We start from the raw sequence: 12,046 nt of genomic DNA, 5'->3' as shown, positions 1-12,046 counted from the left end.
GTTGATATATGCCCACCTCCTGATAGCAATTTCTGGACCTTTATAGTTACAACTCTATGACTGTAGGGCCCTAGTTGTTTGGTATCTGGCCCTGGGGTGATTTAAGACAGAGGGAACATGGATGTGGTTTGTGACAGCTAGCTAAAAGAGATGGCTGGGGGGTTGGGCTCTAGATTCCTTGGTTTGTATATCGAAGGCATCAGTCTCCCCTCCCCACTCCCACCACAAGGTCCCCAGTGTCAAAGCATCAGACAATACAGAAAATTAAAACCATGATTAATACAGTAACCTGAGAAAATATGAGTCCCTTTGCTATCATAGTGAGTGTCAGAATTATTGGAGATATTTTACAGCTTTTGAGCCTTCTGTCAAAGTTAGATCATTTAGGACTCAGGATCCTGCCCTCCGAGTATTTACAGACGCCATTCTGACCCAGAGGAGTTCTTTGCTTTTTCAGGAAATGAACGGGATGAAAGTCCAGGCCTGGGACTTCCTCCTTGGTGTGTTTGACAAGTACTGACGTTCTCTAGGCCCTTCTAATCCCGGAAGTCCAGGACACACCCAGCCTTGATTGCAGCGTCAGAATACTGGAGCATAGGTAAAAGGACAAAAGCCAGAAACATTTAACCATGAGGGATCCACTGACGGATTGTTCGGTGAGTAGTTGTGTGGCTTGTGTGCCTACATGTGAGGGGGAGGGTGGAAGGGAGATTCCTATATTAATGGATTTTAGCCTAAGAAATTTGACACACTGAGAAACCAAGTATGTTTAGATATTGGCTGTGGTACAAAAGTTTGTGGTTTTTCTTTGGTTTCGTTTAAAATAGAACCCTTTCTAGGAAATGACAGGGCAGGTAATTGTCATCTTTCCTCCTCATTTTCTTGGAAAAAGTTGTGAGGAGTAAAGCATCATATTAGGGTCCAGATGGTGACTGTTTGGGCAAACATTCTTAAGACATACACCAATGGTGCCATCGTAATTTTGTGTGGAGTGAATATGAAACACTCAGAATGTCTGCAGCCAATTTTTGACTCTGAGAATAATGAGGATTTTTTTTGTTTTTGTTTTTTTACATCCTCCCCACATTGTTTATTTCAAGAATCGCAAATTCTGCAGGAGGAAGGACAGACTCCCCACTCTGTCTGTCCTGCGGTAGTTTTCAGAATGGTTTACCAGGGTGTTTTTTTCAGTCCTGGGAGCACTGCCAAAAATAGAATAATTGGTCAAAAGTCCAAAGACATTGTGAGGGTTTTTGCAGCAATAGCAGAGGTATAATTTAGGAAATAAGAAGCAACTAAAATAAAGGGGGGATCTATTAATTTTGGTAATAAAGTAATAAAGCATGATCAGTGTCTTATCCCGAAAAAAATGTACTGAAAAGTCAAAACTGGTGACATCATAAGCAAGGTCTTCAATCATTCTTCATGTGTTTTATTTAAAAAAAAAAAAAAAAGCTGGAGCAGTAGATAAATGGGGACTGTAATAAAGCCATAAAGAAAAAAGAACAACAGAGGATTATTGATTTCCTTTTCAATTTCCTTTTTGTTTATTCAGTGAGTAAGGAAAGCACATGCTTAGAAAAATGAAACTATAGTTAATTATTGCACAAAATCAGATGAGCTAAATGAGATGAACTCACAAATGATTAGTAGTATCAATAATGGCAATATAATAGCCAGCTCTGCCTACAGTTACTTTTTTAAGTAAAAGAAAAAGTATTTAATGTGAAAACAAATACCAACAATATGGTTATGTATACATTGTAAGAGTAAAATTTTCACCCTTTAGAATTTTTTCTTTTCTTTCTTTCTTTTTTTTTGGATCAGGATCTCACTCTGTTGCCCAAGCTGGATTGCAATGGCACAATCACGGCTCACCACAACCTCAAACTCCTGGGCTCAGGCAATCTTCCTACCTCAGCCTCCTAAGTAGCTGGGACTATAGACACACACCATTGTACCTGGCTTATTTTTTATTTTTTGTAGGGACAAAATTATGCTATGTTGCCCAGGCTGGTTTTGAATTTCTGAGCTCAAATGATCCTACTGTCTCTGCCTCCCAAAGTGCTGGGACTATGGGCATGAGCCACTATGCCTGGTCCATACTCCCCTGCTTTACTCAATCTCAATCTTCTTTTCATTGGCAATTATGGATAATTTTTTTTTAAAGTCTTTTGTCATGTATTTATTTATTTGTTTATTTTCTCTCCTTGAGTTTGCTTCCTTACTAAACTGTTGAATCCTTTCCTGTCTCAACACCGATACCCTGAAGATGTTTTTGTATAGGGGTTGCAGGTTGGACAGGGATGGAATGAATGGAGGCAGAATCTTGGCACTAATAGGAACCAAAAAAGAAAGTCAACCAGGAAAGAGTGTGATAGACAAAGAAGCGAGAAACTGAGGCCAGGTTCAATTAAGTTAAAAAAGAAAAAGGAACTGAAGATCTAATATCATTTTTTCAGGCCACAAAGTCAATCTCTGTCTAGAGGAATGTTTTCTTTCAGCAGTTCCCAAGACAACCCCTTGCCACACCTAAGTCAGTATAAGCCCTGCTCCCTGGTATGCTAAATAGTGCTCTACCCTCTGCTGGGCCATTGTCCCAAGGACTCTTGTCCTTGTCTACTGCTCTTGAAGGTCATCTCTATGGGCTCATTGCCACCAAAAATAGCCTGGAGTCATGGGGAGGCGGATATCCCTTCAACCTAGGTTTCTAAGCCCTCTAAAGTCACAAAATATTTATTTATTTGCAGTTGTTTCATCTTAATCAAGTGTTCAAGTTGATTTCCTGGTTCAGTCTTAGCTTGTACTTGGGGAACAATGCTGTACAAAGATGAATCTACAGTTTGGGAACAGAATAAAACATGGGAATGAATTACAAATAAATGTTTCAGGAAACACAAGTAGTTTTATTTAAAAAAAAAAACCAGAGCTTTAACCATTTGAAAATGTTCCTTCCATGAGTCCCTAGAGTTACACAGAATACAAGTCATAAAGTCTTAACTTAGCTACAATTCTTGACTGGCCTGCCCCAATGGATCTATATAATACTACTAGTAGTGTCTGTGACTTAGTAAACAATAAAAATCAATATATTTATATATCATTACAGTTGTTGAAGATATCTAGAAATGTTTACACTCAGCTTGACTTAGCAATTTTGGTAATTTTTAAGATGTGTTATTTAGAAAGTTAATAAAAGAGCACACATCATAATTTTTTTTAAAATGTTTAAAAAATATATGTCAATATTAGTTTCCTTTGTGATCCTATGTTATTTTATGTTATGCTTTAAAAAATATTATTCTGAATAAAATAGATTTCACAAGAATACTAAGGGGGCCCATGGAACAAAAACAATTTTTAAAAATCTCTTTTAGATCATGCTCTAATGGGCAAAATAGGCTGATAACTGGGACCTTCGCCCTCAAAAAGCCAGGTCAGTGTCTGTGTTCAAATTATTGTCACCAGAATGGAACAAAGATTGCCTAAATGCTATGTAGAGCTTTTAACTAATCTTGTGGGTGTCAGAACTTATTTGAAGAAGATTTTTGAAAGTTCTGTTTTTGAAAAAGAAAAGAGTTGGCTCTGGGCCTTGATGCCTTGTTGCCTGTGAGCTTAGTTTCTAAACCTAAAAGTATGCCAAGGAAATTCATCTTCAAGTTCAAGAAAACAAGATCAAATTATCTTCAAAAGAAACAATCCAATAATAAAGCATGCACCTTCCTATGAAACAACCCCGTAGAAACCAAGGACAAGTAACAAGCTGTAACCACATTTTTGCCTTTTAGGCACGCAAACAGTATCTAGGGAAGGGCCCGTTAAAGCAAGCCTTCTGAGCTTCACGTAGTCACCCCTTCCCTCCATCAGTTGTTGAAACAGCACCAGTCTGCTCCTTAAGTTGGTAACCCTTCAAATGCCAAATTGAACTTCCCATCTTGGTGGCTGAGCCCGGGACACAAGGTGGTGGTGGCACCGACTCAGATGATCCCAGTGCTCCAGTACCATGGTCCATAGTACATGAGTGATTTTCACTCACTGCAGAGGTAGAGAAAGAGGTTAAATCTGGCATGTATGTCATGTGGCCCACAGCATTCCCAGTGTGCATGTGTGATGTGTGACATGCCCTTCTGCATTTCTTGGGCCTCTGTTTGCTCATCTGTAAAGTCAGAGGAGGAAAGGATGGAGAAGACTGTTCTTTAATGTTCCATATTTTGTAATCAATGACAGCCTGCCACGGGGATTCTGGATATTACACAGATGACTAACAAATACATATGGCTCCTTAATTAGAGGGTCAGTGCTTTGAAACATCACCCACAATGAATCAGAATTCATATAAAATCAGTAGCATACAAAAGGCATCCAGCAAAGTTCATTTTATTAAATTTAAGTGGAAAATCGTAGTTTACTTAACACTATGAGAATTATCATTAAAAAGTTTTCATGTCAGCATCAATAAAAATATATTTTTCTAGAATTTTTTTATCGAACTGAATTTAACTTTACTCATTTGGACAGCAGTAGCATCCAGGTCAAGTTTGATATAGGCGTCTTTTATTGTTTACAAGTTATCTGTTTAATCATTTCATGTGCTGATTGTCTGGATTACTAAGATTTTTTTTTTTTGTAATGACAACATTTATCAACAGAATTTGCTTACAAATGCTAGGCAGAAAATTTTTTCTTTTTTTTTTGAGTTAGAGTCTCACTGTCACTCAGGCTGGCGCTCAGGTAATTCTTCCACCTCAGCCTCCTGAGTAGCTGGGAGGAGTACAAGCATGTGCCAACACACTCAGCTAATTTTTGGAATTTTTTGTAGAGATGAGGTCTAGCTATGCTGCCTAGGCTGGTCTCAAACTCCTGGACTTAAGCAATTCTCTCTCCTCTGCCTCCTAAAGTACTAGGATTACAGGTGTGAATTACCACATCCAGTCAGAAACATTTTCCTAATGGCTAAATGGAAAATGTCTGTGTAGATCAGTTGTCTATGTGAAGGGATTTTTTTAGGGGCTCAGAAAGGTTCCAAATATTTCACCACTAGTTGGAAATCCCTTTATCGGGGGTGGGGGAGGGGGAGACCCAAAAATGTTTTTTCCTTGTATGAATAATCCCCAGAAGAAGATCAATGTACATTCATGTGAAGATGTAAAATCAATAGGAGATTCCTTCCTGGGGTATTCATAAGCGCAATTGGTAGGAAAAGAACATGAAAAATTCACCTTCCACATAACCATGACCAGAGCAAACCCTTCTTCTTGTGCTGGTTAATGACATTAAGAACCCGCTTGCTCGGAAGACTGAGGCGGAAGGATCGCCGGAGCCCAGCAGGTGGAGGCTGCGGTGGCCGGGAGCGGCCACTGCACTCTAGTCTGGGCGAAAGAGTGAGACTCCCAACAACAAAAAAAGAACCCGCTTGCATTGTTCACAACACTTAAAAGTTACTATCACTTAGAGTAAACATAGTATGAAGATACTGAGTAGTCATTTATAAATATCCTTGTTTCTGATGGATTCTCTAATGATTTGCATACCTAAGATTTATAATCACAGTTCTGTCTCTAACTAATGAGGTTGTCTTCAGCTTTTTGTATCTTTTCTATAAATAAAGGAATTGGACTTTAGTTGTTTCCAAACTGTGCTCCATGGAGCCCCTTCAGAATCCTCTGGTGGCTGGGAGTGGGGTAGGGCAGGAGCGAGGTAGCTAAAGCCACTGTTGAGATTTCACGCCCTTAAAGCAGATATGTTCCAAGATATCCTGATTACACACACACACACACACACACACACACACACACACACACACACACACACTGGGCTAGATGCTATCTGGGGGTCTGCTTTGGGATTTAAGTAAGTCTGCTCCTCACAGTTTTTGTCTTTAACTCTGAGTAGATGGCACATGATGAAAGACACGAAATCACTGATTCTAAATAAGAGGTTATTCTGGGATAATGGAAATAATCCTAGCAACTCTTTTATTTATAGATGCCAAAGCTGTACATTTATAGATTTAAATCTGGATCAAGTTTTGTTGGGGAGTTCCCAGTATATATGGTTAAAGATAACGATTCTCTGCATTGCTGTTATAAGCAGAATAGCCCTCTTTTACCTGATTAGCAAATTGTAATGTATTAACAAAATGTAATGCATTAAAGAGCATCCTAACTTGTGTGCATCTGGACATACTAGAGATTGAGGAATGGATCATAGGTATACTGGAGATGTGAACTCCTCAACCCTTGAATTGGTAGAGTGGAACTGGGGTGGGGAGAGGGGCTTGGGCAGAGCCAGCTGGAACAATTTTGTTCATTTGTCACACTGTTCAAGTACAAATATTTTTTATGTGTTGTGAAAAAAGTTAGGAGGTACTAGTCTATGAAGTGACAGAAAACTGTCTTCCAACATCCAGAACTGAAAGTCCAAGGGACAGTTGAAACTATATGGTGCCTTGTTTGAGTAAAGTGGAGAGGTATACCACCATCGCCACTGAAGACAGCTAGTTGAGTTTCAGTCACTGCTTTATAAACTTTCAGGATGGTTTGACCTCCTAAAGTTAGTGCCCTGGAGATGGTATTTTAAAAAATGTGTCTTGGGAGGCCAAATGCAGTGGCTTATGCCTGTAATTCCAGCACTTTGGGAGACCAAGGTGGGAGGATCACTTAAGCCCAGAAGTTCAACACCAGCCTAGGCAACATAGTGAGACTTTGTTTCTTTAAAAACAAAAACAAAATATTAGTTGGGCATGGTGGCACATGCCCGTAGTCCCAGCTATTTGGGAGGCTGTGGTGGGAGGATCACCTGAGCCCAGGAGTTTGAGGGCTACAGTGAGCCATGATTGTGCCGTTACATTCTATCTTGGGTGACAGAGTGAGACCCTGACTAAAAAAAAAAAAAAAAAAAAAAAAATACCTTAGGGAGTTTTGTGGGCTCAACAAGTTTGGGAAATGCAGCGACTCCTGTAGCCCCAGCACGTAGAAAAATCCTCAGCTGGTTCTACTTCTTTCTACTTTGGTTGTGAGCAGGGTTTTTCCTCCTTGCAGTTGGTGTCCAGCGTCCCTTATTCTCCTCTATAGAGAATTGTTATGTACAGACTGTCCTTTGGTGGTGGTGGACTGGTGGCCCCTTCCCTTGGGACATTTAGCTCCCTTCCACTCCTAGTTCTCCTGATAGGAGGGTATTTTTTTTTATCCCACTCTGAAGGCTCCAAGTCTCTCCAATCCATCCCTCTGCTTTGTCTTCTTCTATTCCCACCCCAGCCTTACATAGTATCTGAGAGCAGAAAACTTAAATCTACAAACATGCATCCAAATACTTGTCTCTTGGGCACATGGCCTCATTGTTTCTTTATTGAATCTTTATTTCTGCTTTGTTGTGGGCTGAGGAGAGAAGCAGATAAGACAATACTTAAAAATATACAGCTTAATATTGTGGGATATTTCTCAATAAATCAAATAAGAAAACCACAGGGCCTATGAAGAAAATCATAAAAGTTTATTGAACATAAAATAAAATTTCAGCAAATGAAAAGTTTACTATGTCCTTGGATGGGAAGTCTAAACACCATTAAAAAGCCAATTTTCCCAAATTGATCTACATATGTAATACAATTCCAATTAGGATCCCAACAGAGACTTTTAAAAAATGTAATTAGATAAATGTTCATATGAAAGAATAAATGCCCCAGAATAGCTAAAGAAATTATAAAAAGGAAGACAATTGTTATCTGAGGAGAAAGCAGAAGCAAAGTGTATATATCTGTATAACTTAGTACAAAATGTGTGTCGTGCCCACAGACTGGGGAAAAGTATTTGCCCACTGTATGTCTGAGAAAGGCCTAATATTTAGGATCTACGAGGAATTCAAATGTGCCGAAAAGAAAAAGACAAACAGTTCCATTACAAAGTGGGCAAAAGATATGAATAGACACTCTTCAAAAGAAGACATACGAGCAGAACAGATACATGAAAAAATGTTCAGTCTCACTAGTCATCAAAGAAATGCAAATTAAACCACACTGAGATACCACCTAACTCTAGTCAGGATGGCCATCATCAATAACTAAAAAAATAACAGATGCTGGCAAAAGGATGTGGCAAAAAGGAACACTTCTACACTGTTGGTGGGAGTGTAAATTAGTACAGCCTCTGTAGAAAACAGTGTGGCGATTCCTAAAAGATCTAAAAATCGACCTTCCATATGACCCTGCAATCCCCATACTAGGAATATACCCAGAGGAACTCAAATCACTCTATGAAAAAGATACCTGCACATGTATGTTTATTGCAGCGTTGTTCACAATAGCAAGAACATGGAACCAACTGTGCCCATCGAAAGAGGACTGGATAAAAAAAATGTGGTACATACACACGATGGAATATTACGCAGTCATAAAAACGGACAAAATCATGAACTTCACAACCACCTGGATGAACTTAAGAGTCTTAATACTGAGTGATCTATCACAGAAACAACGAACTGAGTATCACGTGTTCTCACTTGAACAATTATCGTAATACTATAAGAAGAATGGCAGTAGTGAGAAACTGCCAAGAGTGGAGGAATGCGGGATTGGCAGTAGTGGGAATCTGCCTGGGAAAGGTAGGCACACCTCATCAACAAGGGTATCTGTGTAATGAATATTTGTATACCTAACCCTGAATTGTACCCCACATCTTTAAAATAAAAAAATTAAAAGTAAAAAACAAAACAAAATGTATGTCGTTATTACTTTTGGTATCATTCATTATTTTATGAAACATAAAAATGTTTCATAACTTAAAGCAAAAAGTTAAAAGACTATGTATGAGTTAGAACTATGTTCAGCTGCCTATTAGAAAAATCTAAAAATAGCTGTGTTTAGAAAACATTGTTGCACTTCTCTCACACATAAAATAAGTCCAAAAGTAGAGAGTTGAGGGCTTGTGTGCTCTTTCACAGCCATTAGGGACGCAGCCTCTTCTCTTTCTGCTCTGTGAACTTAGCACAGGACAGTATCCAATCTCAGGACCACTTCATGACATCGGCCATCATTGCCAAATCCAGAAGACAGAAAAGAAGAAGCCAAAGCCTTCACTGAAACCTCAGGGAAAACTTTCATCTGCATCTCCTTGGATAGTATTTAATCACATGGTTATGTACCTAAGTGTACCTGTACCTAAGGATACCTGCCTAAACATTTATGCATTTTCTTCTCATGACACCTAGGTGTGTTTTGTGAGATGCTATTAGGTGTTATAAAAGAAAATAAAAGGCTTAGGGAGTAATGTAGTGAACATTTTTCGGTAACATAAAAGTAAACAAAGGAGCTAAACAAGTTTCTTTACAGCAGGACTTATCACCATTTCAAAGGGCTCTCCCAGCTTCCCGGTAAATCTGTAAGGGGAGGAAGGATGGCTTAAATCACTCAGAGATGACTAATGAGTTTTACTGGAAATAAAAATTAGATAGCTTTGTTGTTAAAAAGTGGTTCTACTCTTATGATTCTCAAAGGATAATTATTCTTCATGACAGAAGCTACAGATAGGAACCCCACTAGAACTGTGTTATGCTTGCACTGCACAGAGTTAATATTTGTGAATGGTTTGCCACGGTTTTAAAGATATCATATTTCAGATACATATTCTGATTTCAACTTCTTTTGGACACACTGGGTGACCTGGCTATCCTGGGCCACATTCCCATGTGGCAGCAATGGGCTGGATTGGTTCTGGCAGTTGCTTCTCCAGCTCAGGGCCACCACCCTGCTTCTTGCTCATTTGGGTGCCCAGCTGGTGCCTACAAACACACGATTTTGCAAACTCTGCTTTAGAAATGAATAAATTTGGCTGGGCGTGGTGGCTCATGCATATAAGCCCAGTACTCTGGGAGGCTGAGGCAAGAGGATTGACTGAACCCAGGAGTTTGAGACCAGCTGAGAAACAGGGCTTCCTTGTCTCTTCAGGGAAAGGAAGGGAAGGGAAGGGAGAGGGGAGGGGGGAGAAGGGGAAGGGAGGGGAGGGGATTTAATCACTTGGTTATGTACCTAAGGGTAGGGGAGGGGAGGGAAATAACCAGGTGTGGTAGTGTGCTCCTGTAGTCCCAGCTACTCTGGAGGCTGAGGCGGAAGAATTGCCTGAGACCAGTTAACGCTGCAGATGAGCTGTGATTGTGCCACTGCACTCCTGGACATCAGAGTGAGACTCTGACCAAAAATAAGTTTTGCACCCGCACCACTCACGTGTCCCGGGCAGTTTCAATGAAGCTATTTGCTACTATTGTATGTCTGCCAAGTCCTATCTATCATAATTTTCTGTGTTAATTTCACAAGAAAGTTAAACTACTGCATACAGATTAAAGCAGATGGTATTTCTTAGACTGCTCCTGTATCCTAGATATTGGTTCACTTCATCCCCAGAGGCAGGGTCCTGGAGCAAGTCATTTCTTTAGGTCCTTCTTTCTCTGTGGCCAGATGTCCTTGGTAAATGCAAATTTCCTTCCATTTCTCCTTCTCAATATGGTGCTCAAGTAAATGCCAGCGACATTTAGACACTGGAAGAGGCTGGTCATTGTATAGGAAAAGAGCCACAGGAGGGTGCTGAATCAATGCAGATTTGGGGTCCTCTTATGTAAAATCTCATTTTGGAAAATGCAGTCTGCTGTCACACCTCCCAACTGGAAACTCTATGGGAGTGTTTGGGATGTTTCATTGTGGGACTCACTTGCTCTGTGTCAGAAAAAGCTGCAGAATCAACTGACATTTACCTTCTCTGTTTGGACACTTAAAATCTGTTGTCATCTATGTCTTCATTTACAGATATAACTTTGAGAATAACATTGTGGAATGCTAAATCAAAGATGAAAGATTTTACTTGAAATTCTTGTGTTTGCAGGCTAAACTCATATAAATAGATTGCAAAAAATGTACTTGTAAATTTATAAAGGTTTCATTTAGTCAAAATGTTCAACTCATTATTATGACTTTTTTTTTCTTTTTTGAGTCGGGGCCTCATTATGTCATCAAGTCTGGAGTAGAGTGGCGTGATCATGGCTTTCTGTTACCTTGACTGTCTGGGCTCAGGTGATCCTTCCTCCTAAGCCTCTCGAGTAGCTGGGACTGCAAGTGTGCACCACCATGCCGAGCTAATTTTTTTGATTTTTTGTAGAAACAAGGTCTCGCTATGTTGCCCATGTTGTTCTTGAACTCCTGGGCTCAAGTAATCCTCCTGCCTTGACCTTCCAACGTGCTGGAATTATAGGCATGAGTCACCATGCCCAACCTATTATGACAGTTTTATTACTAGGATTCAATGAGAAATAATGGACACAGTTCTATTAACAAGGTACTGACTTACACTTTCATATCTCAGCCAAGAAATGCTTATTTTAGTGGTTCATGGCTTGTCATGAACCCCAAGGATATTATTTTGGAGTGTGTGTGGGATGGGGCACAAAATGGTTATGTGGTGTCTTTTAGGATATACTTTTGTACTTCCTGGGAACAACAGGGATGATAGGAAGCCAGATTCCAAAATGTACCCCACTGCTGAATTGTTTGCATTTGGCTTAGGGGAGAAACAGATAGATCAGCTTCATTTCTGAAAAGTTCTCCAGGATCTTTCATAGCCAGGCAGGAGAGCCTTCATCTTTACTTTAAGAACTCATCTGAAAGGTGTGCATCCCTGGAGCAGCACGATCATTTACAGTGACAGTCATCATTACAGCGGCATTCTGAATTTATAGGTGCTCTGTCTTTGGAATTGCTCATAATCTTCTTGCTCACGGTTGTTATTGTTTTTTTTTTTCAGTATAATAAAGTATACAAGAACCTAAAGGAGTTTTCTCAAAATGGAGAGAATTTCTGCAAGCAGATCACATCCATTCTTCAGCAAAGGTACAAAATGCGCGCTTGCAATAAACAGCTCTTCCTGTCTAGTTACAGCAAGTGATCTGACTGGAGGATGATTACAAGTCATCTGACTTTCCAGAACGTGGTGTTATATTTTGGTACTCGAGAGATTGGTATAAAGAATGATTCTCCTCTATTGCGCATTTATCAATTGGATACCAT

The 12,046-nt window shown here is 39.7% G+C and overlaps 1 protein-coding gene across 1 annotated transcript in view; it reads left to right on the top strand.

Moving 5' to 3' along the window:
- The first annotated feature begins 625 nt into the window (after window positions 1–625).
- Window positions 626–12,046, top strand: part of NOSTRIN (nitric oxide synthase trafficking) — a 67,140-nt gene continuing 55,719 nt past the window's right edge. Inside the window, exons 1-2 of the mRNA XM_008072847.2 lie at window positions 626–656; window positions 11,784–11,869. Of these exons, the coding sequence (XP_008071038.2) occupies window positions 630–656; window positions 11,784–11,869 (113 nt within the window). The 5' untranslated portion in view covers window positions 626–629. The remainder of the gene's footprint in view (window positions 657–11,783; window positions 11,870–12,046) is intronic.

This window comes from Carlito syrichta, unplaced genomic scaffold (assembly GCF_000164805.1).
Source record: "Carlito syrichta isolate Samal-C Ts95f unplaced genomic scaffold, Tarsius_syrichta-2.0.1 Scaffold315469, whole genome shotgun sequence".
Lineage (NCBI taxonomy): Eukaryota > Metazoa > Chordata > Mammalia > Primates > Tarsiidae > Carlito > Carlito syrichta.
The sequence above is the reverse complement of the archived record's forward strand: the minus strand, read 5'-3'. Positions and strand labels throughout refer to the sequence as shown.